Source organism: Petromyzon marinus, chromosome 53 (genome assembly GCF_048934315.1).
Source record: "Petromyzon marinus isolate PM22_M1 ecotype Great Lakes invasive population chromosome 53, UKy_Petmar_22M1.pri1.0, whole genome shotgun sequence".
Classification (NCBI taxonomy): Eukaryota; Metazoa; Chordata; class Hyperoartia; order Petromyzontiformes; family Petromyzontidae; genus Petromyzon; species Petromyzon marinus.
In genome coordinates, this window is record NC_133719.1 from 11,486,328 (window position 1) to 11,506,835 (window position 20,508).

Here is a 20,508-nt window from a genome sequence, read left to right on the forward strand (position 1 = left end):
TTTCTGTGATCCCCCACCTTCAACACGCAATGACCGGCATGGTGAAGTATGGTCAAATAACCCCCACGACCCATAAGTAGATTGACAAACTGTCTTCTTAAGCGTACATACGTGGTGGTTATGAGATGTTTCATCAGCCAAGCAGGCCCCTTGCCTTGCCTAGTCCGAGTGCCAGGCTGCCTGGGCCAGGGTGCACAGGGGAGGGCATGGGTCGGGCCTCCTGGGTCTGTGCCTTATCGGATGAGGCGCAGGGCATGTTTAAATCTAACGGTTCTCTTTTAATGTACGCATGCACGTAACCAGGGGATTAAATCCTTCAAGGCGCATGAAGCAACATTGCTTTCCTTTGCAAGGGCGACTTGGGGTCTTTCTCGAGTGCAACTGCGTGGGAAAACAGAAGCGACAAAGTTGCGTTGTTATTAACACGAGGCGTTAAGCGGCATTTGCAGAATAAGAACGCAACAGAGTTAAGACGTGGGAAATGTTCGCCGCGTAACTTGAGCTCTCGGCAAGCAACAGCCAGCGGAGCGGAGCAGAGCGTGTGGCTGCAGAGGAACGGCATGGTGGTGGGGGGCGAGGGGGAAACCCTGTCCAGTATCCCGTAGAGTTCTAGACTGTGCTGTGGCCTCTCCCGCCACCGACCGGTCTGGAGCTGCTGTCCCTCGTAGCAGCCTCAGTATTCCTCATGTGGGACAGAAACCTCAAGCCGCTCCCGGTCCAGTGTCGATACCGGCGTGGTCGGGAGCGGCACATCCGCGTTACATCCGCGTTACATCCACGGCGGCGCTGCCCAGCCGGCACTGCCACCCGGCTCGAGTGCCGAGCGCCACGCTCCGAGACGGGCGGCAGGAAGAGGTGGTGGCGGGTGGCTTGGAGGGTTCACAATGGCCGTGTGGTAGACACTGTCGACACTACTGACATCCTCATTATTTAGCCTGGGGTCAGGATTTGTCTAAAGTGTCTAATATGTCTCGGAGGGTTCATCATGGCCAGGGGTCGGCAACTTGCGGCGGCTCGTTGGCTTAGTCCCCTTGCGGGCAGCCGTTTTATTTACTTAAATCTTCAACATAATTTACCGTAAAGGTGATTGATGAAATATGGCAGGAAATGGGTTCGCTATGCAATGTCTTGGTGACGGCAAAATGTACAACAGTTAAACTGTGTTGTTAAAGAATAACTAAGGGGGGGACGCACCTAAATCGATGCAGTTTATTCCATCGTCTGTTGTTTAAGTCAGAATGTGTGTCGTCATCTGCTGTATACCCGCTGCTGTGTTTGTGTACAAGTCGCTCTCTCTGTGCGCGTCGCTGCGGCTCTCCAACTATTTTGGTCAAAGACAAAAAACAAGAAAATGCCTCCTTTGAAAGGCTGCCGACCCCTCCTCATGGCCATCGAGCTGGCTCCGCTGAGATCCGAGGTTCGAATCTGGGTTTCAGCCGCCCGTTATTAAACGCCGGGGGCTCTCGAGTGCAGCGCGGGGATGGTCTCGGTCAGCGATGGCTTTGGGTGGCATGAACCGGTGGGGCTGGGTGTATCCGGAGGTGCGTCGTGGCCGAGGCCACTCGTGTAACCAGTGCTGGACCTTTCGTTTTGTTTGTTATTTTGCTTTTTATGGCAAATCAATTTCTTGGTTTTTACATGATTATCCATTAACCCAATAAAATAAACTAAATGAACGGTAGATTTGTTTGCGCTGTACCATCTTGTCCTGCGTGCCTGTACATTTCTGGCCCCGGTGTTAACTTGCGATCCCCATTGCACACAGGGCTTTGAAGCGCGCCCGAGGGTCGTGGTGGCGGTGGTGGTGAGGAAAAACGTGGAGCAGAGCGACCCGAGGGGGAACTGGAGCGGGGAGCTGTCGGCAAAACCTGGACTGCTCTAGCGCCTGGACTGCTGTAGCGCCTGGACTGCTGTAGCGCCTGGACTGCTGTAGCGCCTGGACTGCTGTAGCGCCTGGACTGCTGTAGCGCCTGGACTGCTGTAGCGCCTGGACTGCTGTAGCGCGGAGCAGGCAGTGGAGAGGATGTGGCAATGTGACGCTCCCACACAAGTGGGGACGCTTCTCCGGGTTAAGACTTTTGTTATTTCAACCGGCAACAATCTGCGCTGCAACATTGCGTACTCGTGGGCTCTCCGTGGCTGGCTTTTTCACGACTTTGGGGTGACACTCTTGTAAAGGCGTCCTAAACGCTGTTTTGATGCCGTCGAAATTAATGCAGCCGTGTTGGCTTGTTGGCCTAAAACAAGGCTGCGCGCACTTCAACGGCGGTGTGGTGATGTCATGCAAGGCATGATGGGAGGACTAATTCAATTTATTGGTCGCACTCACATCTTTTGCCATCTGCAAATCGCCTTTTGTGTGTACTATTATCATTTTTACGTTGGGTTACATAAATGTGGTTTATATTGGGTTGCATCCCCCCTTTTAAAGCATCCAGAAACAAATGTTCGTGGGTGTCGGTCATTTTTTTAAAATATTTGCTCTGTGATATTTTGGGAGATTGGCACAGAAACTGAAACATCGAGGTTGGTTAATTTTCAAATCTGCGGTCGCGTTTGGATTCCAGTCTCCTTTCCAACTTCTCGACATTGTTGGTGGCCGAGGTTCAAAGAAAGTTCCCCGCTTCTAACCCCCACACTTTCTTGGCCGACGGTGATACATGTTGGCTTTCAGACTGTTGTTCCAGATCGAGCCAATAAACTTGACTTCAGTCAACTCCTGATTATCCGGGGTGATTGGTGGGGGGCGTGGATAAAATAAAAAAACAGATATTGGAAACCAATGAGGCTGTACAATATATTTATTACTTCCCAATGGAGAAGGGAGGCGATAAAGACGTTGAGTGCATGGTCTGTTTTTATTGACTGTGTGCATGTTGTCTTTCGCGGCATATTTAGACAATTGTGGTAATCGGAGGTGCGGGGGCAGGATAAACTAAAGATAAAGCAGTTCTAAAGAAATTAGTTTTAAATCTAGATTATTTAAAAGTGCAAAGCTCCAGTGGCTTCCTAATATGGTTAGAGCGGTCCAGATGGCCGCAGAAGCGCATCTGAAGCGCGCGTTGCGGTGACCGCCGTCTTTGATAGCCAAACAAAAAGCCGCTGCGCAAACTCTGCCACTATAAACCAGATCGCTGCTGCTGCTGCCACGGCCATCTTGATTGTGGTGTCATGGGGCAACCGAGTCACGAGTCAGGGGCAGCGGTGACAGGAGCGGCACATGTACATAATCACTTTAAGATGTTTTCTTGTTCATGTTTTTGTTTGTTGCGGTTGCACCCGATTCAAGAGCCGAATGGCTCACAGGGCTATACCAAATAAATGGAAATGGAATGGATGTAAAAGTGTTTTACGGTTAATCTATTATCTGGGTAGTCTGCCCGTGAATTATTGAGATAATTGTTTGCCTGTGTGCTAAACACCAGTCCTAGAATCCTTCTGGATCATCTTTGGGATTTTACATCATTCACGATGGTCTATCGCTAGTGTAGTGTAGTGTGTCACACACTGTAGTTGGAGGTAATACTTTTAATAAACACAACCCTAACAACTCGAGTTCTATAGCTCGGTGTGGCTATCTGTTTGCTCTGTGCGTGCGCGTTAGTGTAGCGAACGGGCCAGTCAGCACACACGCTGTCTGGCCCACGATATCAGACGACACTCAACCGACGAACGAGGAGCGACGAGCGAAGACGAAGAGACGCGGGACTCCCCCACAACGGTCCCCGATCCCTGTTCGGGCTCCCCCTTCATTTCCCTGGGCGCGGGCTCGCTCTGCCCTTGGCCACGCCCCCTGCTGTATCAAGTAAGGAGCCCCCGGCTCCCAGTCACGTGTCCCTCTATTACCCGGCTCCCAGTCACGTGTCCCTCTATTACCTGGCGCTCAGCAGCACGTGTGAAATAGTGGCTGGCGCTAACCATAGTGACAACATTTCATGTCACTACACTAGTAACAAAATAAATCATTGGGCACTAATCCCCTCCACATCTCCAGTATATATTTTTTTACATATCCCATCAGCCACACGGCCTTCCTCCGGGGTGTCCATTTGTGTTTTTTCATCGGCATCCGTTCAACGCAAACTCTGCACCAGTTTTGACATCGAGGGTTTCGTCAGCAGAGGCGGGCTCGATGAGAACCACCACGGCTGACGAGTTGCCAGACGTTTACAGGCCAGGGCCATCGCTAACGTCTGCCTTTGGGCGAAGTGAGAGCGCTCTCCCTGCTGATCGAGGCGATGGCCTTGGCCGTTTGCACCCCCCTCCCTCGCAAAAAGAAAAGGCAATTGTGTTCGGTGCCGTTCGGATAAAAAAACCTTGAAAAAACTTGACTGCTCCATTGTTTGGTGATGTGTGCAGCCCTTTCACCAATCCACTGCTGGATGAGGGCCTCTGTGTGACCCTATGGGTCTGTAGAGTTTGTGTGAGTGGATCTGTGGTTCTACGAGTTTCAGTGAGTTTGGGTGTTTGTGCGAACTCGCGTCCACTGCGATTGTTCTCCCGAGTGCATGAGTGGTTCAAACTCGTCGTGCCCAGAAGCCAGCAGTTGGAATTGCAACAATGATTTACAGTTTCTACTCAATCCATATCCATACAAAAAAAGTATAAGTCAACATAAAAAAGTTAGTTATTAACTATTTTATTAACTTTTATTTTACCGGGTAAAGCCCACCTCTATATAGCTCTTTGTCAGAAGCGACCTGGTCACATCGTAGCTCAACAAAGTGGCTCGTGGGGAAATTTCAAGATGCCAAATACTCGAAATGCATGTTTCTAAATGTGGAGTGCAAAACCGGAGGTCGCGGAGAAAAATCCATGCGACCACGGATCAAACATGCAAACTCCAAATATACATGCATCGGGGTCGGGATCGAACTCTCGACCTCCTGTATACCAGGCAAGGAGGTTAATAACCTGTCACCATGGTGCTGGGATCACGCGGATTCCACCCGAGTGGGAAGACAGGCACCGGAGTGGTCGCTTCCGTTATTGTGATGACGTTTGTTCACTCATGAGGGCCTCACTGAGTCTCAACATTCAGGGATGTCAACTCTCGGATTACCTCGGGAAATGGAGTAAAGCGCAGATAATAGCATTGGCGTGGGTGTAAAGTAATTATTGGCAAGCATGAATAATTGAGTTAAATGCAGAATGTAAAGATACACCATGCGGATACGTAAAAAAAAACCATGAGGTGAAACGATCAATGAAAAAATAAGAATCATTCTGGAAGGGGCGTCGTGAAAATATGACAATTCGGATTTGTCTTCAGAGTCCCCAACACACTCGTGGACTCGCGTTGGAGTGCACAGGCAACGAGTTCCAGTCTTAAGAGTTCCTGAAGAAGCTCCCCACACGTGGAACTAAACGTCAGTTCCTGAAAAAGCGCCCCACACGTGGAGTGAAACGTCAGTTCCTGAAGAAGCTCCCGGCACGTGCAGCGAAACGTCGGACTTCAATCCGAAGGTCAGGCGGCACAGCCCGCAAACGCTTTGGGCAGTGCTGCCACAGCACAACCAAAACAACCTACGCAGTCGCCCTTGCAAAAGTAACTAACACTTGTGGGGCGCATTTCATCCGTAGATCCCAAGTGAGTCACAGATCCGAGTGCGACTGGCCGTGGCGGGGACGGAGCGAGCGCCCTCACGGAATGTCCCGGTGCCCCGTCTCCGTCAGCATGGCCTCCAGCGCGAGCTTCGCGGCGTCGGTGACGTACGGCTGGTGCAGCCACGCCGACAGGTAGACCATGGAGAGGTTCGGCGACGGGGCGTGTGCCATCTCCGCCACCAGCACGCGCCTCAGCCGCAGCTCCTCGCTGTACTGCGCCTGCAGCTGGGCCGACACCTCGTCTGCGTCCACAGCGCGCCAGACAAATGGGGGGGGGGCGACGGGTCAGGGTAGAGCGGGTAAACAAACGCACAAACGGTGATTTGGACTCCTGGACAAATGTGAAAAAGAGCTTTATAGCTCATTGGATTCCTCCTGCAGTATAAATATTTGTGATTTGTTTTGCCTTCCCGCACACACGACCTGATGAATGGTCACGACTTTGAGGTCGCGATTCGACGCTCGAGTCCAACCTTGTTTTGTTAACCCTGTCCTGCTTGTCTTGTGCCGATGTAATAAAGAGAGTACACCGCCGGTCGCCGACCGGCTGGATAGGCTCCGCTGTGTCAGCCATAAGCCAATCAGGTTAAGTGGGATCATCTGGGCCGAAGTCCAGGGGCGGGGCTCAAGGGTGCTCGCGGGGAACCATCGGGAAGGTTCTAGAAGGGGCGTGGCTAAAGGCGGGGCTTGGCTCCGCGTGAGAGGGATATAAGGGGAAGCAGGAAGAGGCTCGAGGCCAGTGTGGGAAGTCTGGAAGCGGGACCACGTCTCGCGCCTTCGGAACGCCAGCGGCCACGTGGCGGTCCGAGGGTTGCCTCCTTGCGCGCCGTCAGCCAGCGATGCGCAGGAGCTGGGAGAGAGAGCGAGCCGTGCGCGGGACGGAGTCAACACACACCGCGCAGAGAAGAACGGAACGGTTAATATACAAATGGAGGAGCGTGGAGCTGTTCAGCCGACACAGATACAAATAAAGACACAAGTCTTTCTTTATTTATATCTGCACAGAGCATCACCTCGCCCCTCTTCTCTGCGATGCACCACATGCATTGTTGATCTCGAGGCCATGCTCCGGAGCTGGCTTGCTGTCCTCTTCCGAGCTGCTGTGTCTTCTTGTCGAGCTGTCCCTTGCCAAGCTGATGGTCGCCGTCTTCTGCCGCTGGTAGCTGTGATGCAATGTATGGCCTGTGTCTCTCTTTTTATGCCAAAATGTCTTCCTCTGCTCGCCTTCTCACAAAGGATCGGAACGTCCTTTGATCTCGCTCTGTGTTGTGGGGGGGGGGTTGTACGTGTGTCCGTGTGTGTGTGTGTTATATTTATTGAGGTAATATGAGTTTCATCAAGGCATGGTTCCCTGTCACCTTCCTCAAGCCATCCCGCCATCAAAAGGAAACCGATGCTCCAGATTGCCCCCGAGTGCGTCCTTCTTTCTCACCCTCTGCACTAATTAATCTGGAAGGAGGGGGGTGCCCCCTGTCCGGTCGAGTCCTCTCCCCCCTGCTCTTCCCTCCCGGTGTGACATTGTTTTGCCTCGCACAAAGGATGTGTTGAGGCGTTTGAAGTTACACATTTATTTTACCTCATAGCTTGATACCGTAACACTTGTAGTTATGATTCTGTACGTGACTCAAGGTATGTTGTAGTAGTGTTTCCATCGTGGTGTTTGATTTTTAAGAGGAGATGCCCTCTGCCTGCGTATGCAAATTCTATCACGTGCTGCTGGAAGACAAAGGTGGCCGGGAGGCTCTCTTTCTCTCTGGGATACATTTATCTTGGTCACGTGATCGACCCACGTTGCCTCATCTCTTCTGGCTGGTTCCCCGGTTTAATACTGCATAATTATTATTTGGTTTATTTTTCCCAAGAGTTGTGATTTCACATTATCATCACCACGTATTTCTTAGGGTTTATTAATTTTCGTTCCACCGCCTGTATCCTGGGTTTGTGCTGTTTGTTCTCGAGTTATTGTTATTATCTGATATCCCGAGGTTAGAGAATTCGTTATGGCTTAGGAATAACTCTGACTGCCAGAATTCTTCTTGATGCTTCGGTCAGATCGTGTAGAAAATTATTAAAGGTGAAAATAACATTAGTGTTGAATTAATAAATGAGGAGTAATGATCCACTGATGTAGAATGTAGGCTGGTTTTTAATTGGAGTGAGTCTGAGGATCGATAATGTTAGCTTCATCTTTGGTTGCTAAGTTTTGGAATTTTTACCATTTGTTAGAAGAAGCATGAAAAGTTAACCAAAACGAAACGCCTGTTTGTTATCCTTCGTCCGGGGGGGGGGGGGGGGGGGTGTATGTGTGTTTTTATTTGACTTTATGACTGACCCTTTCCGTTGGTGGGAGGGGAGGGTGTCATTATCTTTGCGAGAGTGACAAGACAGCTGCTCGAAAAGGGGGGGATTAAATGCGCCCCACAAATGTTAGGGGGGTTTCCGTTTTTTTGTGCTCCCAGTGACCCCGCGAGATTATATGAAAAAAAATATTGTCAAAATCATTATTAATATCAAAAAATGGAAAAAAGGCCTATATATATACAACAGCTGTACTACCTACGCACCTGTCTATGCTGCCCACCTGCAGCAACCCGCACTCACCAACATGAAGTACGCTCAAACAATAGCCATGACCGACATGCCGCTGGGAGGCTCTCGCCCGGCAGTGGCTTTGCCAAAGGGCTGCACGCACCTTCATGCGTGGAACTTAAAGTTTTGGCTTACAGGGAGGTCGCTGTGCTTACAGGGAGGTCGCTGTGCTTACAGGGAGGTCGCTGTGCTTACGGGGAGGTCGCTGTGCTTACGGGGAGGTCGCTGTGCTTACAGGGAGGTCGCTGTGCTTACGGGGAGGTCGCTGTGCTTACGGGGAGGTCGCTGTGCTTACAGGGAGGTCGCTGTACTTACGGGGAGGTCGCTGTGCTTACGGGGAGGTCGCTGTGCTTACAGGGAGGTCGTTGTGCTTATGGGGAGGTCGTTGTGCTTATGGGGAGGTTGCTGTGCTTACAGGGAGGTCGTTGTGCTTACAGAAGGCTGTTGCTCCGACAGAATCAGAATCTTTATTTAGACTACAGGAGGAATCCTATGACCTGTGAAGCTCTTTTTCACAGGTCTCAAGTATGGCCGGATCAGTAAAAATAGAGAAAATAGTGAGCAAGTCACTAAATTTTAATAGATAATAATGACGTGTGTTGAAGAAGGCTGTTTGTTGTACTCACAGAAGGTTGTTGTCGGCCAAGAACGGAAGAGCGGCGTTGGCCTCCAAGCTTGCTTGTTCTGGTACCACTCCAGGTCACACACGGCCTGCAGCGTCGACGTCAGCTTCTCCATCGTTTGCAGCAGTCCCCTCTGCAACAGCAGGAGCGACACGCGGCTTGTGTGTTTAGTTTGTTGTCCTTGCCCCTACCCCCCACCGCCCAGCACCGCCGGCGAGCACGGTTGGCCACGTAAGGTGCGAAAGAAGTTCAAGACACATAGCCCAGTAAATGTTTATTTAGTTATTTATTCGTGAGAGCCACGCTGATCCCTCGGACTCCTTCTCAGGAGGGTCCTGCCGCTTACATTGGGGGTTTTATTTTAAGATGTTTTCAGCCATTTAGTGTTTATCATGCAAGTGGGAGGATGCCGTAGTTGGATATTTTCTAAGCTTTCCAACCAGGGTAACCATGTCTGTACGTACCGGCGGGGGGGAGGCACGGTGGGCCACGGTGGCAATGAGATGTTAACTACCTCGCCTGGTATGCTGGAGGTCGTGGGTTCGATCCCGACCCTGATGCCTGCTGCTGTATATTTGGAGTTTGCGTCTCTCTCTCCCCCCGTGGTCGTGTGGATTATTCTCCGGGTCCTCCGGTTTTTCCCTCCGCATTCAGAATCAACATCACGCGTTCAGAGTATTTGGCTGCTTTCCATTTCCACACGATGATAAGCCATTTCATTGAGCTATCATTTGTGGCCAGGTCGCTTCTGAAAAAGAGCTATACACCTTAATGGGCTTTACCTGCTAACATATATAGTTATATGTTGTATAGATCTTTCTACCAACCTATAGCGCAGCCGAGAACTGTACGTCAGTATGTGGGACTTGTGTGGACACCCGGCAAGGCACACACATAGCGTGACATCACATCGTGTTGCGTAATGGCCCTGGGTGTGTCATTGTGCAGTCATTGAGAACCCAGCTTCATTCGCAAGTTTGTGAAAGCTGCATTCAGTCCGCAGCACCTCGGAGATGTTGCGCCGTGCCCTGGCTCGGTACTGGCTCGGTGTGGACTGCTTGACCAGTCAACCACTCAATCCCAGGGTTTTAATCCAGGATCTTGGTGAGCTGCTGCCGACAACGACGACGCGCACTCACCAACTTCTCCCACACCTCGATGAGTTGGTCGCAGTCTCTCTCCAGTTCCTGGGATCGTGTTGATTCCGCGGCCGATGCTGCTTCCGCAGTCGGCGCAGAATCGTCCTCCTTCCTGCCCAGGGAGGGATTCGTTCCACGCGTGTTAATCGCTATGGGTGGCATCTCGTCGCCATAGTTGGCGCCCGATTATCCACTTGCTTGCTGTCCGCGGGCGTGCGGATTAACCGTGCTTTCGGGAAGACTGGCGCTATTTGGACACGTGCAGGATGGACAACAGGAAAATTAAAATCATGTTGTTCGAGAAAAAAATGGAAGGAACCGGAAAGAGAGGAAGACCTCAGAGAGAATGACTTGACAACGACGCCAAACGAGATCGGTGTTAGAAAGATGTAGCCACCGCTTGAGCATGTTGGGGCGCAGGAGACGAGAGGAAAGTGGAAACAAATGACGGAAGTTCGCAGTGGGCACCCACGGGGCTGTCTGCAAAACGTAATGATGTGACGATGACGATGAGCGGGAAAAAATAAATATAACATTTTTAAATATAGGATTTCTTACAATTTTTATTTATTTATTCATTTGTATTATTTGCTTTTCTTTGTTATGTCTGTCACGTGTGTTTTTAATTGACGAATCCCGACTTAAGCGCTTCTGAGCTCACACTTTACTTCAAAATAAACGGAACTGAAGCTGATATAATTGTTAAGGTTCTACGCACGAAAGGTAAAAACCTATCCTTATTTTTTTTACACTTCCGATATGGCAAAAAAAAGTTCTCATTTTATATAAAGAACAAAAACATTCCCCCCACACGCGCACCCGGCACGAACCAATCGGCTTAACCATCTCGGCGAGTGGCGAGCGGCGAGGTCTCTGGACTCACGGTGCCGCGAGCCGGGAGTTGGCCACCCTGGAGGCGAGTGCCAAGCCCGAGTCGACGACGAGGCGGTCCCACTTGGCGATGGCGTTGTGCCAATCGGCGGCCACGTCCCTCACCTTCCTGCCGCTGGGGCTCGCGGCCGGGGACGACGACGACGGGGAGGGGGAGGCCATTGCGGGACCCTCCCCTTCGCGCTGCGGCCAAAGAGGGGGGGGGTCAAGGGGTCACGGTAGGTCCTCGCTTAACGCGTTTTTCGCTTAACACGCATCTACGGCCGCGTTGTACGAGGAATTACCGTGCGCTCTTTGGTTCTTCTCCATTCCCAGGCAATAAGCAACCGATTTAAAGCTTTCGTGACTGCAATGATTCATCTTCTTTGGTTCTTTCGGTAAAGTCACGTAGAATGAGAATAAAATAATAAATTGATAAAATAACACAATAATATTCTCACTGTGAGATAAAATAACACAATAATATTCTCACTGTGAGAATATTATTGTGTTATTTTATATTCTCACTGTGAGAATATTATTGTGTTATTTTATTTTATCAATTTATTATTTTATTCTCATTCTACGTGACTTTACCGAAAGAACCAAAGAAGAATAAGCAACCGGTGGCCATAATTACACTTTGACGTTGCCACAACTAAAATCGCGCTATTTAACCGTTTAAAATACATATATATAATTTCAGCTCGTCACGTTTCCCTGAAGGGCGCCAACGACTGCCCAAGATCTGCGGTCCTCTGCGTACGGGAAGGCGACACATTCGGCCCGTGAATGACCGCCATCGTTAGGGATGCTGCGATTTGGCTCGACGCAGTCAGTACCTGTGTGCTAAAGGAAGACGCTTGGCGACCGAACTCGGGGAGGTTTTTCCTCGCGACCCTTCCTGCTCGACACGACCGAGGGGACTCCTCGCGGGCAGTCAGCGGCAACGCCGAGGCGACCTGGAGGGAGAGAGAGGAAAAAACCTCTCATCTGGCATCTCGGAGTAAGAGATGTAACGATTCCGATTCTGGATTGCGTTCTAAAACGAATCGATTCTTCGTCTCACCGGTTTATTAGCCATTAACGACACGGCACCGTTGCCTCTTGGTAAACGATTTACTCACCGACTAACAATCGATTATCTCGGCGACTAACAATCGATTATGTTAACCCAAGCATCCCACTGGGATTTTTTGCACACAGCGTTGGTGTACGGTGCTTTTTTTTCAGGAATATATTGCTGTGTTTTTTCATGGATTTTCTGTTTGCACAGTCACATAGTCACTTTAAGATGTTTTTCTTGTTCGTGTTTTTGTTTGTTGTGGTTGCACCCGATTCCTGCCAAAGTAAATTCCGTGTCGGTGTGAACTTACATGGCGAATAAAACCCTTTCTGATTCTAAATAAACTGAAAATGGTTGCGCGAGAATCGATTGCAGTGCGTGAATCGCTAACGGAACGCGTGCTCAGCAGCAGGGGCTTCTGTCTGCTGCTTGGCGGAAACACGCGAGCGATCGGTGACGTCACGCGCGCACCAACTTCTGCCAGTCAGACAGAAGCTGTTGATGACGTCACGCGCGTAAAGTTTATATTAAACTATCTATGACGTCATCAAAGAAGTAACTTGCCTGCCGCTGAGGCGACACGCGACTTTTCTGATCATGTTGCTGCTATGAAATGTTCAAATGATGGGGCCACTTCGTTGGGCTATCAATTTGTGGTGGGCAGGTCGCTTCTGAAAAATAAGTTAACGCCTCAAGTGGGCTTTGCCTGGTATAGGATGGGGATGGTTTCGTTTTATTTATGTGTTTGGATTATGTTTACCTTACTTGTACTTTGTACTATCGTGTTTTCGTATTGTTGTAACGTTCTTACCCCGTGCCCCTGCTGGGCATCTGCGAAAAAGAGTTTTATGGCTCATCGGATTCCTCCAGAATTATTCCGATTGCATTTCTGACGTCACTCGCGCAGTAACTTTCCTGCTAAATTACATGACGTCACCCACACGGCAACTCGTTTGGCGTCAAGTCTGCCGACGTCACGAAGAGACGCGCCCGGTGCCGCTCCCAGTCCACCGCGAGCCGCCACTCTCCGCCGCCTTCGAGGCAGAAGCGACCAAATGACGTCACTCGCAAAGCAACACGCCGCTAAAATACGAAATAAAAAAAGTTTCGCTCGATGACGTCACGCACGCCGCTGTTAACAATCGCTCGATGACGTCACACAGCCACTCGCTGTTCCTGCCGCCCCTCGCCGAGGAGACGCAGCGACTTTGATGGCGCTCGCCGCCGTGCAACGGTAAAGCGGCGACTTCTGTCTGCCCGCATTCGCGACGAAGACAGAAGCGGCGAGTCCCCCCGGGCCCTTGAATGAGGATCGAGCGCGCGCCCCCGCTACTCCGCCATGGCCTCCACCTTCTCCTCCTCCTCCGCGCCGCCGCCGCCGCTGCTGTTGTTGAAGAACGCCCTGAGGGGAGATGCCGCGGCGCGCGCGATGCTCGCGCTGTGGCTCGCGACGCCGCCACCATCGCCACCACTCCCCCACCGCGGAATTCCCGACGACGCCTCAGGCCAGGTGCGCGCGTACCTGGCTTTGCGGATTGCGCGCGCACCTGGCTTTGCGGATTGCGCGCGCGTGTGTCCATCACGCGCCTTCAGTTTCCCGCCCAAAATACGCGCGCGACAAACCACTCCCTCCCCGCTCTCGCTGCTCCGCCCACTGACCCCCCGCTGACCCCCCCGCTGACCCCCCCTCTCCCCGCTGACCCCCCCTCTCCCCCCGCTGACCCCCCCCTCCCCCCGCTGACCCCCCTCCCCCCGCTGACCTCCCCTCTCCCCCCGCTGACCCCCCCTCCCCCCGCTGACCTCCCCTCCCCCCGCTGACCCCCCCTCTCCTCCCGCTGACCCCCCCGCTGACCTCCCCCCGCTGACCTCCCCTCTCCCCCCGCTGACCCCCCTCCCCCCGCTGACCTCCCCTCTCCCCCCGCTGACCCCCCCTCCCCCCGCTGACCTCCCCTCCCCCCGCTGACCCCCCCTCCCCCCGCTGACCTCCCCTCCCCCCGCTGACCCCCCCTCTCCTCCCGCTGACCCCCCCGCTGACCTCCCCCCGCTTACCTCCCCTCTCCCCCCGCTGACCCCCCTCCCCCCGCTGACCTCCCCTCTCCCCCCGCTGACCCCCCCTCCCCCCGCTGACCTCCCCTCCCCCCGCTGACCCCCCCTCCCCCCGCTGACCCCCCCTCCCCCCGCTGACCCCCCCTCCCCCCGCTGACCTCCCCTCCCCCCGCTGACCTCCCCTCTCCCCCCGCTGACCCCCCTCCCCCCGCTGACCTCCCCTCCCCCCGCTGACCCCCCCTCCCCCCGCTGACCTCCCCTCCCCCCGCTGACCCCCCCTCCCCCCGCTGACCCCCCTCTCCCCACTGACCCCGCCCTGCTGACTTCCCCTCCCCCTGCTGACCTCTAAACCCCGAGAGTCTTCCCAATTGCACATTTGTCAGAGTGTGTATGAGGTATATGAAGAGACCTCAAAGTTCTGTTATCTTGACACAAGGTTGGTGGTGCACTGTTTCCTGAGAGAGGTCCACATGTAAATGTCTTCATCTCACCACCGCGATATTGTGCTCCGCAGCATATTTTTTTGTATATTCATAGATGACTCGGCTGAGACGACAAACTCTATGGGACGTATATACTTTTAGCCATCCTATCGATTTTCCAAATAAAAATGTAATTAATTGCAGTAAAACATTTTTTTTAATGAATCACGCTACGTACTATAAGCATCGCTGTGCCGGCTGCGGTCGGTGTTCGGTGGGGCAGGAATGCGGTCACGATTCCTCGTCCGCGCTGCCTGCATTGGAGGCCCTCGGAGAAGCCGCCTGGCGAGAATTCATCCCCTTCCTGCTGAACTTCCTGCGGGAGCAAGCGAGCGACGCCGTCGGCTGGAGCCAACCTTCGCCTCGCAAGACGCCGAGCGCGCCGGCGCTTTGGCCAGGCCAGCGCACCCCGTCGGACAGCGGCTCTCTCGGGCCGCGGGGCCTGCGGAAGGCGGCGCAGAGTCGCGCGCCGTGCCAAGCCACGCCGGGGTCGACCGCGGGATCCCTCGCCCCGCCGTCGACCCTGGAGCACCCGCAGCGGGGAGCCCGACAGTCGCTCAACGGCGCGTTCGAACTGCTCGCGGAAAAATCCCCCTTCGGCGGCGGCCGCCCGGCGACGCCCGCCCGCGGCTCCGAGGACGACGTCGCGCGCCGGCCGGGAAGCCCGCCGCTCGAAAGGGGGGGCCGCGGCGGAGACATCGCGCCGAGGAAGAGGGCGGACGGCCCGCCGCTCTGCGCCGGTCCCGCCGACCCGGCGGGCGAGCGCACACCGCGCTCCGCGCAGAAGGCCTCCCTCTCCGACTTCATAGTCCACGGGTCGGACAGACACGCCGCACACAGGGTCAAGCAGAGCAGCCCCGCCTGCGGGAAAGCCAGAGAGAATGGGTCGGCGGCAGGAGCGGCAGGGGCGCTGGGAAGATGCTTTCGGTCGTCCCCGTGCCAAAGAGCGGACGCCTCTCTGTCGGGAGATGGAGAGAGAGGTCCGAGAATGAGCAGGCACCCGGACCAGGCGCAGCAGCAGCATCCTCCGCATGGCCGGAAAAATAGTAAACATAGACAAGGTGGCACGAGCTTGGAGCCCTCATCACGGAGGGCGGTGGGTGGCGGGCAGTCCTCCGGTGGTGGAGAGGTGAATTGTGCATCTGCTGTGAGGAGCCCAGACGCTAGCGGTTGCGTCGCCGATGGAGACGTGATGGTGCCTCCGAACCTGTGCAGCCTGGAGGAGTTCCCGTCCATGGGCGGCACCGCAAGCTCTGGCAAGTACGTCGGTAGTAGTAGGTCTGTCGCAAGCTGGCTGGATGGCCCAGGCGTCGGAGGGCTGAGCTGGCACTGTTAAAATCCAGGCTTCTATTCTCGGTTTTGGCTGTCCGCGATTTATCGATGTACTCAAACACACCTCGAGCCTGTCATCCTTTACTGCGTGCGCAAAAAAAACATTGCAATGAAAACAAATTTAACTTAATTCCAACAATTACAAAATCACCTTGCCCTGTAATGGACATTTCTGTCTCTAGCAGAGACTGTTGGAAATTGTGCCCCTAATGCGTGGATGGAAGGATGTTAAAGTGATAAGTTCTGTGATGTCTCCTTCCGCATGCAGTTGTCACAGTGTTGCACTGACATGCTGCCGATAGCACAATAATTGGAATTGTGCGTGAAGTTTTAAGGGAAATACACCGTGTAAAGCCAATGATTTCACACTCATTCAGACGCCTCCCCTTCCCCCTGATAATGTCATGATGCGTGACATCTCCCGACGTCACACCTCATGTGGTATCAACTCATTGCAGAGATCATTATTATCGCCAATTAAATACTCCCCAGGGACGAACAGCACGTTGGAAAGCATTAGCAGAATCCCTGCGTACACATGCTTTTTAATTCCTTGTAAATTTAACCGATCGTTTGTCGTCATCGTTGTTGCGTCCGTGACGAGCAGCTCGCGGCCCTCGCGTCGTATAAAGCCGACGCCAGTGAGCGTGGCGCACCACCGCTCGCAGCCCAATGAGTGCTTCACCTCCACGCCGCTCAGCCAGCCGCCGCCGCCGCCGCCTAGGTGGGGTGCGGTACCGGCCTCGCCGCGCGACCGCCACACGATGCCGTGGTGCAGCCCGACCTCGCAGAGCCAGCTGGCGGGCCGGCACGCCCAGTCTGGCAGTAGCACCCAAAGCCACCACCCGCACAGCGCGATGCCGAGACAGAGTCGGTGAGCGAAACAATGTTTTCTCTGGGGCTTTTTAATTTTTCACGCTTTCCAATGAAGGTTGAATGCACTTATGCATGAACTCCTGATGATATAGTTTTATAATGGATTGTTGATGACTTATAAACGTGGTGAGAGGGGAGAGAGAGGAACAGGAAGAGAGATGGGGGAGGGATGAGATACAGTGGAGGGAGAGGTACAAGAGGGGAAATAGGAAGAGAGAAACCGACAAAGCGAGACATCTAGGTGAACTGGGATATAAAGCACAGAGAAGGGAAGACAACGGTGGAGAGACAGGGCTCAATATAAGATAAATGTTTTGCTGATTGCCTGGGAGGGACATACGAATGAACATTCAGGTCCAAAGGACAGTGCTCAATAATTAAGCACAACACGCTGACCTTTCAACCACCCGGCCACTTTCTGCCTCCTAAATTCCTGATTCTCACTCCTCCTTGACTTTGGCTCCCTGCCTTTACCACAGGGGCAAGCAAGTGAGCCCAGACTCCACCACGAGCGAGCCGGCGAACGACTCCTCCGCTTGCTGCACGACCCCGGTGTTTCACGCGGTCCATCGGGGCGGCCCAGAGGTGGCCACGCCAGACGTGACGTCTCCCACGACCCCCCCCGCGACGTCGCCAGCGATCGCCACACAGCTGCTGCTCGATTCGCCAGCGGGCCCGGCCAGCCAAACCGTGGCAGACGAGTCGCCGGGGACCCCACGGCCCGACCGGGTGTCGCACCGGCATCAGTTGGACGTCTTTGCCGAGCTCTACTCCGTGTGCCTGCGTCGTAATCTGGTGCCGAACCTGCTGCTGGAGGTCTACTTCACCTTGCAACTGTTCACAGTGCCGTGCGGATCGGCGGACGTCGCCAAAGAAGAGGCCCCTGTCGTCGTCGACAACGACCGTCCAGAGCCAAGTGGCGGCAGTGATGGTCAGATTCGCTTTGACTCTTGTTTTAATGTTTTTAAAATAATCTACTTTGCAATGTCCTTCTCGGTTGTCTTATCCATGTCATACGGAGAGATGATGAACTGATTGAGATCTCCTGTTTTTCCCTTCAATGCGACATATCACATACCCTTCCTAAAATTGCAGTGCACAGAATTTTAAACGTGCGCGCTTTCTCTATTTCAGAACCTCTCAAAGCAGCCTACTTCCAAAGCGTTCATAATTGCGTCTACTTCGCTGTCAAGGTCTTGGAAAAGCTCATGGGGTGAGTCGATGGATTTAGGCATTCCGCAGTCAGCGCACATTTCAAGCGTCAATGATGCATTTCAATTTTCCGGTCCAGCATATGTCGGTGTTATCAACATTTGCAAACGTGCGTTGAGGTACCAAGTCATTCAAACGTGCCGCCCGGAGCCGGGACCCTGCCGAAAGGGACACGCCCTTCCCAGCAGAGCCACTCAGTCCTACGGCCGTGCTGCTTCCTTGTGCGCCTGGCGCTGGCATTACCGTCAACATCGAGAATTCAAATACCCCCCCCAGGAACAAACGCAATGTTGTAAAGCAATTACGTAATCAGTGCGAAATTAATCGTTTTTATTCATTTTGTTCATGCTTGGGCCGCGTCTCGCGCTAAGAGTTGCCACCGCGTGTGGTTGTGGGTTGTGCATTGTGCCCAGGCTGCTGGGGTGCCTGGACCGGGGCACGCTGCGCTCGCTTCTGGAGCACGAGCGCGTGGCCACCTTCTCCCCCTCCTTGCTGGAGCAGCTGCAAGCAGCCTACGGCGTCAGCACAGCCCGGGTGAGGCAACGCAGCCAAACCAGCAACAGCGTCCACACCCCCCCCCCCCCCCCCGGGCGCAAACAGCCTGCGCGCGCACAGCCCGCGTACAGCGTATTCAGTTAATTTTTTTCCTTGACCAAATTATATTACAAAGTGATCCATTCATAGATACTTGCGGTGAAATTATTGTCCCGATGGCATCTCGTTGGGAGCGCTGCATCGACCGTGCGTTTGAAAGCGGCTGTGGAAGATGCCGTTACAGAACGAATTCTGAAGCACTCCATTCGGCCTTTTTGCTTTATCAACAATAGGGGGAACACCTTGCATACATCCTGCAAAGAGAGCTCGTAGCATGGCAAACCGAAATTTTAAACTCTTTTCGACACATTGACATCACAGAACTAACGTCCATTAAATAGCCCTTTATGCACACTGGGCGGTGGTGTTTGTGGTGCAAGTTTTTTACTTGCCGTAGAGGTGTTCATCTCCTGGTGATAACTTTCAGTTGTCAGAGCTGCAGTTTGCCGTGAAAAGTAAACATCACGTGTTTTTGTGCAGTCATTGGTGACCAGGAAGACCCCTCCCATCTTACTTCTTTTGAGAACCCAGTTTATCCGTGGGTGGCAGAAACTCAGATTTGAACGCTGGATCTCAGCGGTGCTGGGCCATTGCTCTGACACAGCCATTATGAACCGCCTGGGCCACCTCCACAAAGTGTTCAGTTTTTAACGTTGTGTTTTGCTTTCTTTCTACAGGTCATCACCACTCCCACCTCCACCATTCTCTCGGTTCCCTTCCAACCCAAGACGGACAACCGAGCAAACTTCCCCAGCAATCGCTCCTTCCAAAACTTTAAAAAGCAGAGGTGCGGCTCAATGACCGACATATCTTCCCTCTCATTGCTCACGCACCTCTTCCTCCCCTGCCCCGACTCGTCCTCCTCTGGGAGGCATGAGCGGCGGGGCTGCGCCGTACTCTTGCCTCACAGTAAGAAGGCCCTGGGTTCGACTCCAGACTGTGTGCAGTTGGTATTTCCTGCCAGTGTTCTGCATGGGGTTTCCCCCATTCCTCCGGTTTGCTGGGTGGCCTCGTTTTCGTCCCGCCTATTCTGACGGACCCTGCCCACTCCTCGGACGGCCCGGGCCTTCATCCTCGTCGCGAGCCGATCACGAATCCAGAAATTCCGTGCAGAATTTTTTCTGTTATATTTTCACAAAAGAGATACACGACACCAGGGGACGGTCTTTCTAAAACACTCTCACCTGTCTTGGCCAAACCGGGGCGGTTCGCTAGCTCCACTTTCCATCAAGACGCGTGTAACGCCACCGTGTGACGTGATCCTGTTCTATGCGTTTTTCGTTACTTTCGTAACCCGAAGGGACGTCTTCTACGCGCTGATCCGCGAGTGGGAGGATGGCCGCGACTCGCCGGGCTGGGAGTTCGAAAGAGTCCTGGGCAACAAAATCAGGTGCGGCACATACTCCGCGTGGCCGCATTTCGCACGGCCCGCGGCCACTTGAGGCCGACCGCGTCGAAACGTCATGGAAACGACATTTAGACGTCACTTGGCCCGCACTCAATCGGGCGCCAGAGGTGAATATTTTGAACTTGGCAACACGTTGTGTTTCTAACTGCAGCACGCTCAGTCGCTTGTGTCAATGTGAGGGCCCTCTCGCCGTGACGGGAAGTGACCGAGCCCTGTGTGGGAAAGTGCTTCCCTCTCCTGTGTGGATTAGGGTCACTTCAAGGGATCTCGTAGGTATTCACTGTGGAGAAGACTACTCGACTGGGACTGGCTGGCGCGTGACGTTACTACGCAGTGCCAAGATGTAGTTAACACATCCGGGCATTGCTTTGTACGCTGTTCATCTAATGAGCTTCGGGAGTGTCAATTTAATTGATTTCCCAAGAAAATTCCGACGTTCTTGGGGTCCCTCCTCAGTCCCTGTGATATGCGGGGAGACACGAATGAGTCTTGACAATCGCGTTCTGATGTATGTGGAACGTGCGAAGGGAAATGATGGTGCAGCTGTCATCGGAGCACAACCACAGTCATTTCGCTCGGCTCTTTCAAGCTCAGCTCATTCGAGTGAGTGACTCCTCACCACAGCTCACCGCTTCTCACCACAGCTCACCTCGCCTGGCCACAG

General features: G+C 53.3%; 2 protein-coding genes across 7 annotated transcripts in view; one reads left to right on the forward strand and one right to left on the reverse strand.

Annotated features, from left to right (window-relative positions):
• Window positions 1-4,623: 4,623 nt before the first annotated feature.
• Window positions 4,624-13,508, reverse strand: CINP (cyclin dependent kinase 2 interacting protein). Of its 6 annotated transcripts, none has more exons than XM_032974387.2 (6): window positions 13,442-13,501; window positions 11,671-11,790; window positions 10,842-11,032; window positions 9,959-10,070; window positions 8,823-8,952; window positions 4,624-5,849 (listed from the first exon to the last, which is right to left on the reverse strand). In XM_032974387.2, the coding sequence occupies exons 1-6, from the start codon at window positions 13,472-13,474 to the stop codon at window positions 5,644-5,646; spliced, it is 792 nt and encodes a 263-aa protein (XP_032830278.1). In that variant the 5' UTR covers window positions 13,475-13,501; the 3' UTR covers window positions 4,624-5,643. The 6 variants fall into 6 exon arrangements, with proteins under 6 accessions (XP_032830278.1, XP_032830283.1, XP_032830284.1 ...); XM_032974392.2 differs by lacking the exon at window positions 13,442-13,501 and adding an exon at window positions 13,245-13,361; XM_032974393.2 differs by lacking the exon at window positions 13,442-13,501 and adding an exon at window positions 11,956-11,974.
• CDAN1 (codanin 1) overlaps window positions 13,017-20,508 on the forward strand; it is a 31,404-nt gene continuing 23,912 nt past the window's right edge. Inside the window, exons 1-9 of the mRNA XM_032974340.2 lie at window positions 13,017-13,404; window positions 14,646-15,682; window positions 16,362-16,628; window positions 17,110-17,561; window positions 17,765-17,843; window positions 18,256-18,376; window positions 19,114-19,223; window positions 19,737-19,826; window positions 20,372-20,447. Of these exons, the coding sequence (XP_032830231.1) occupies window positions 13,234-13,404; window positions 14,646-15,682; window positions 16,362-16,628; window positions 17,110-17,561; window positions 17,765-17,843; window positions 18,256-18,376; window positions 19,114-19,223; window positions 19,737-19,826; window positions 20,372-20,447 (2,403 nt within the window). The 5' untranslated portion in view covers window positions 13,017-13,233. The remainder of the gene's footprint in view (window positions 13,405-14,645; window positions 15,683-16,361; window positions 16,629-17,109; window positions 17,562-17,764; window positions 17,844-18,255; window positions 18,377-19,113; window positions 19,224-19,736; window positions 19,827-20,371; window positions 20,448-20,508) is intronic.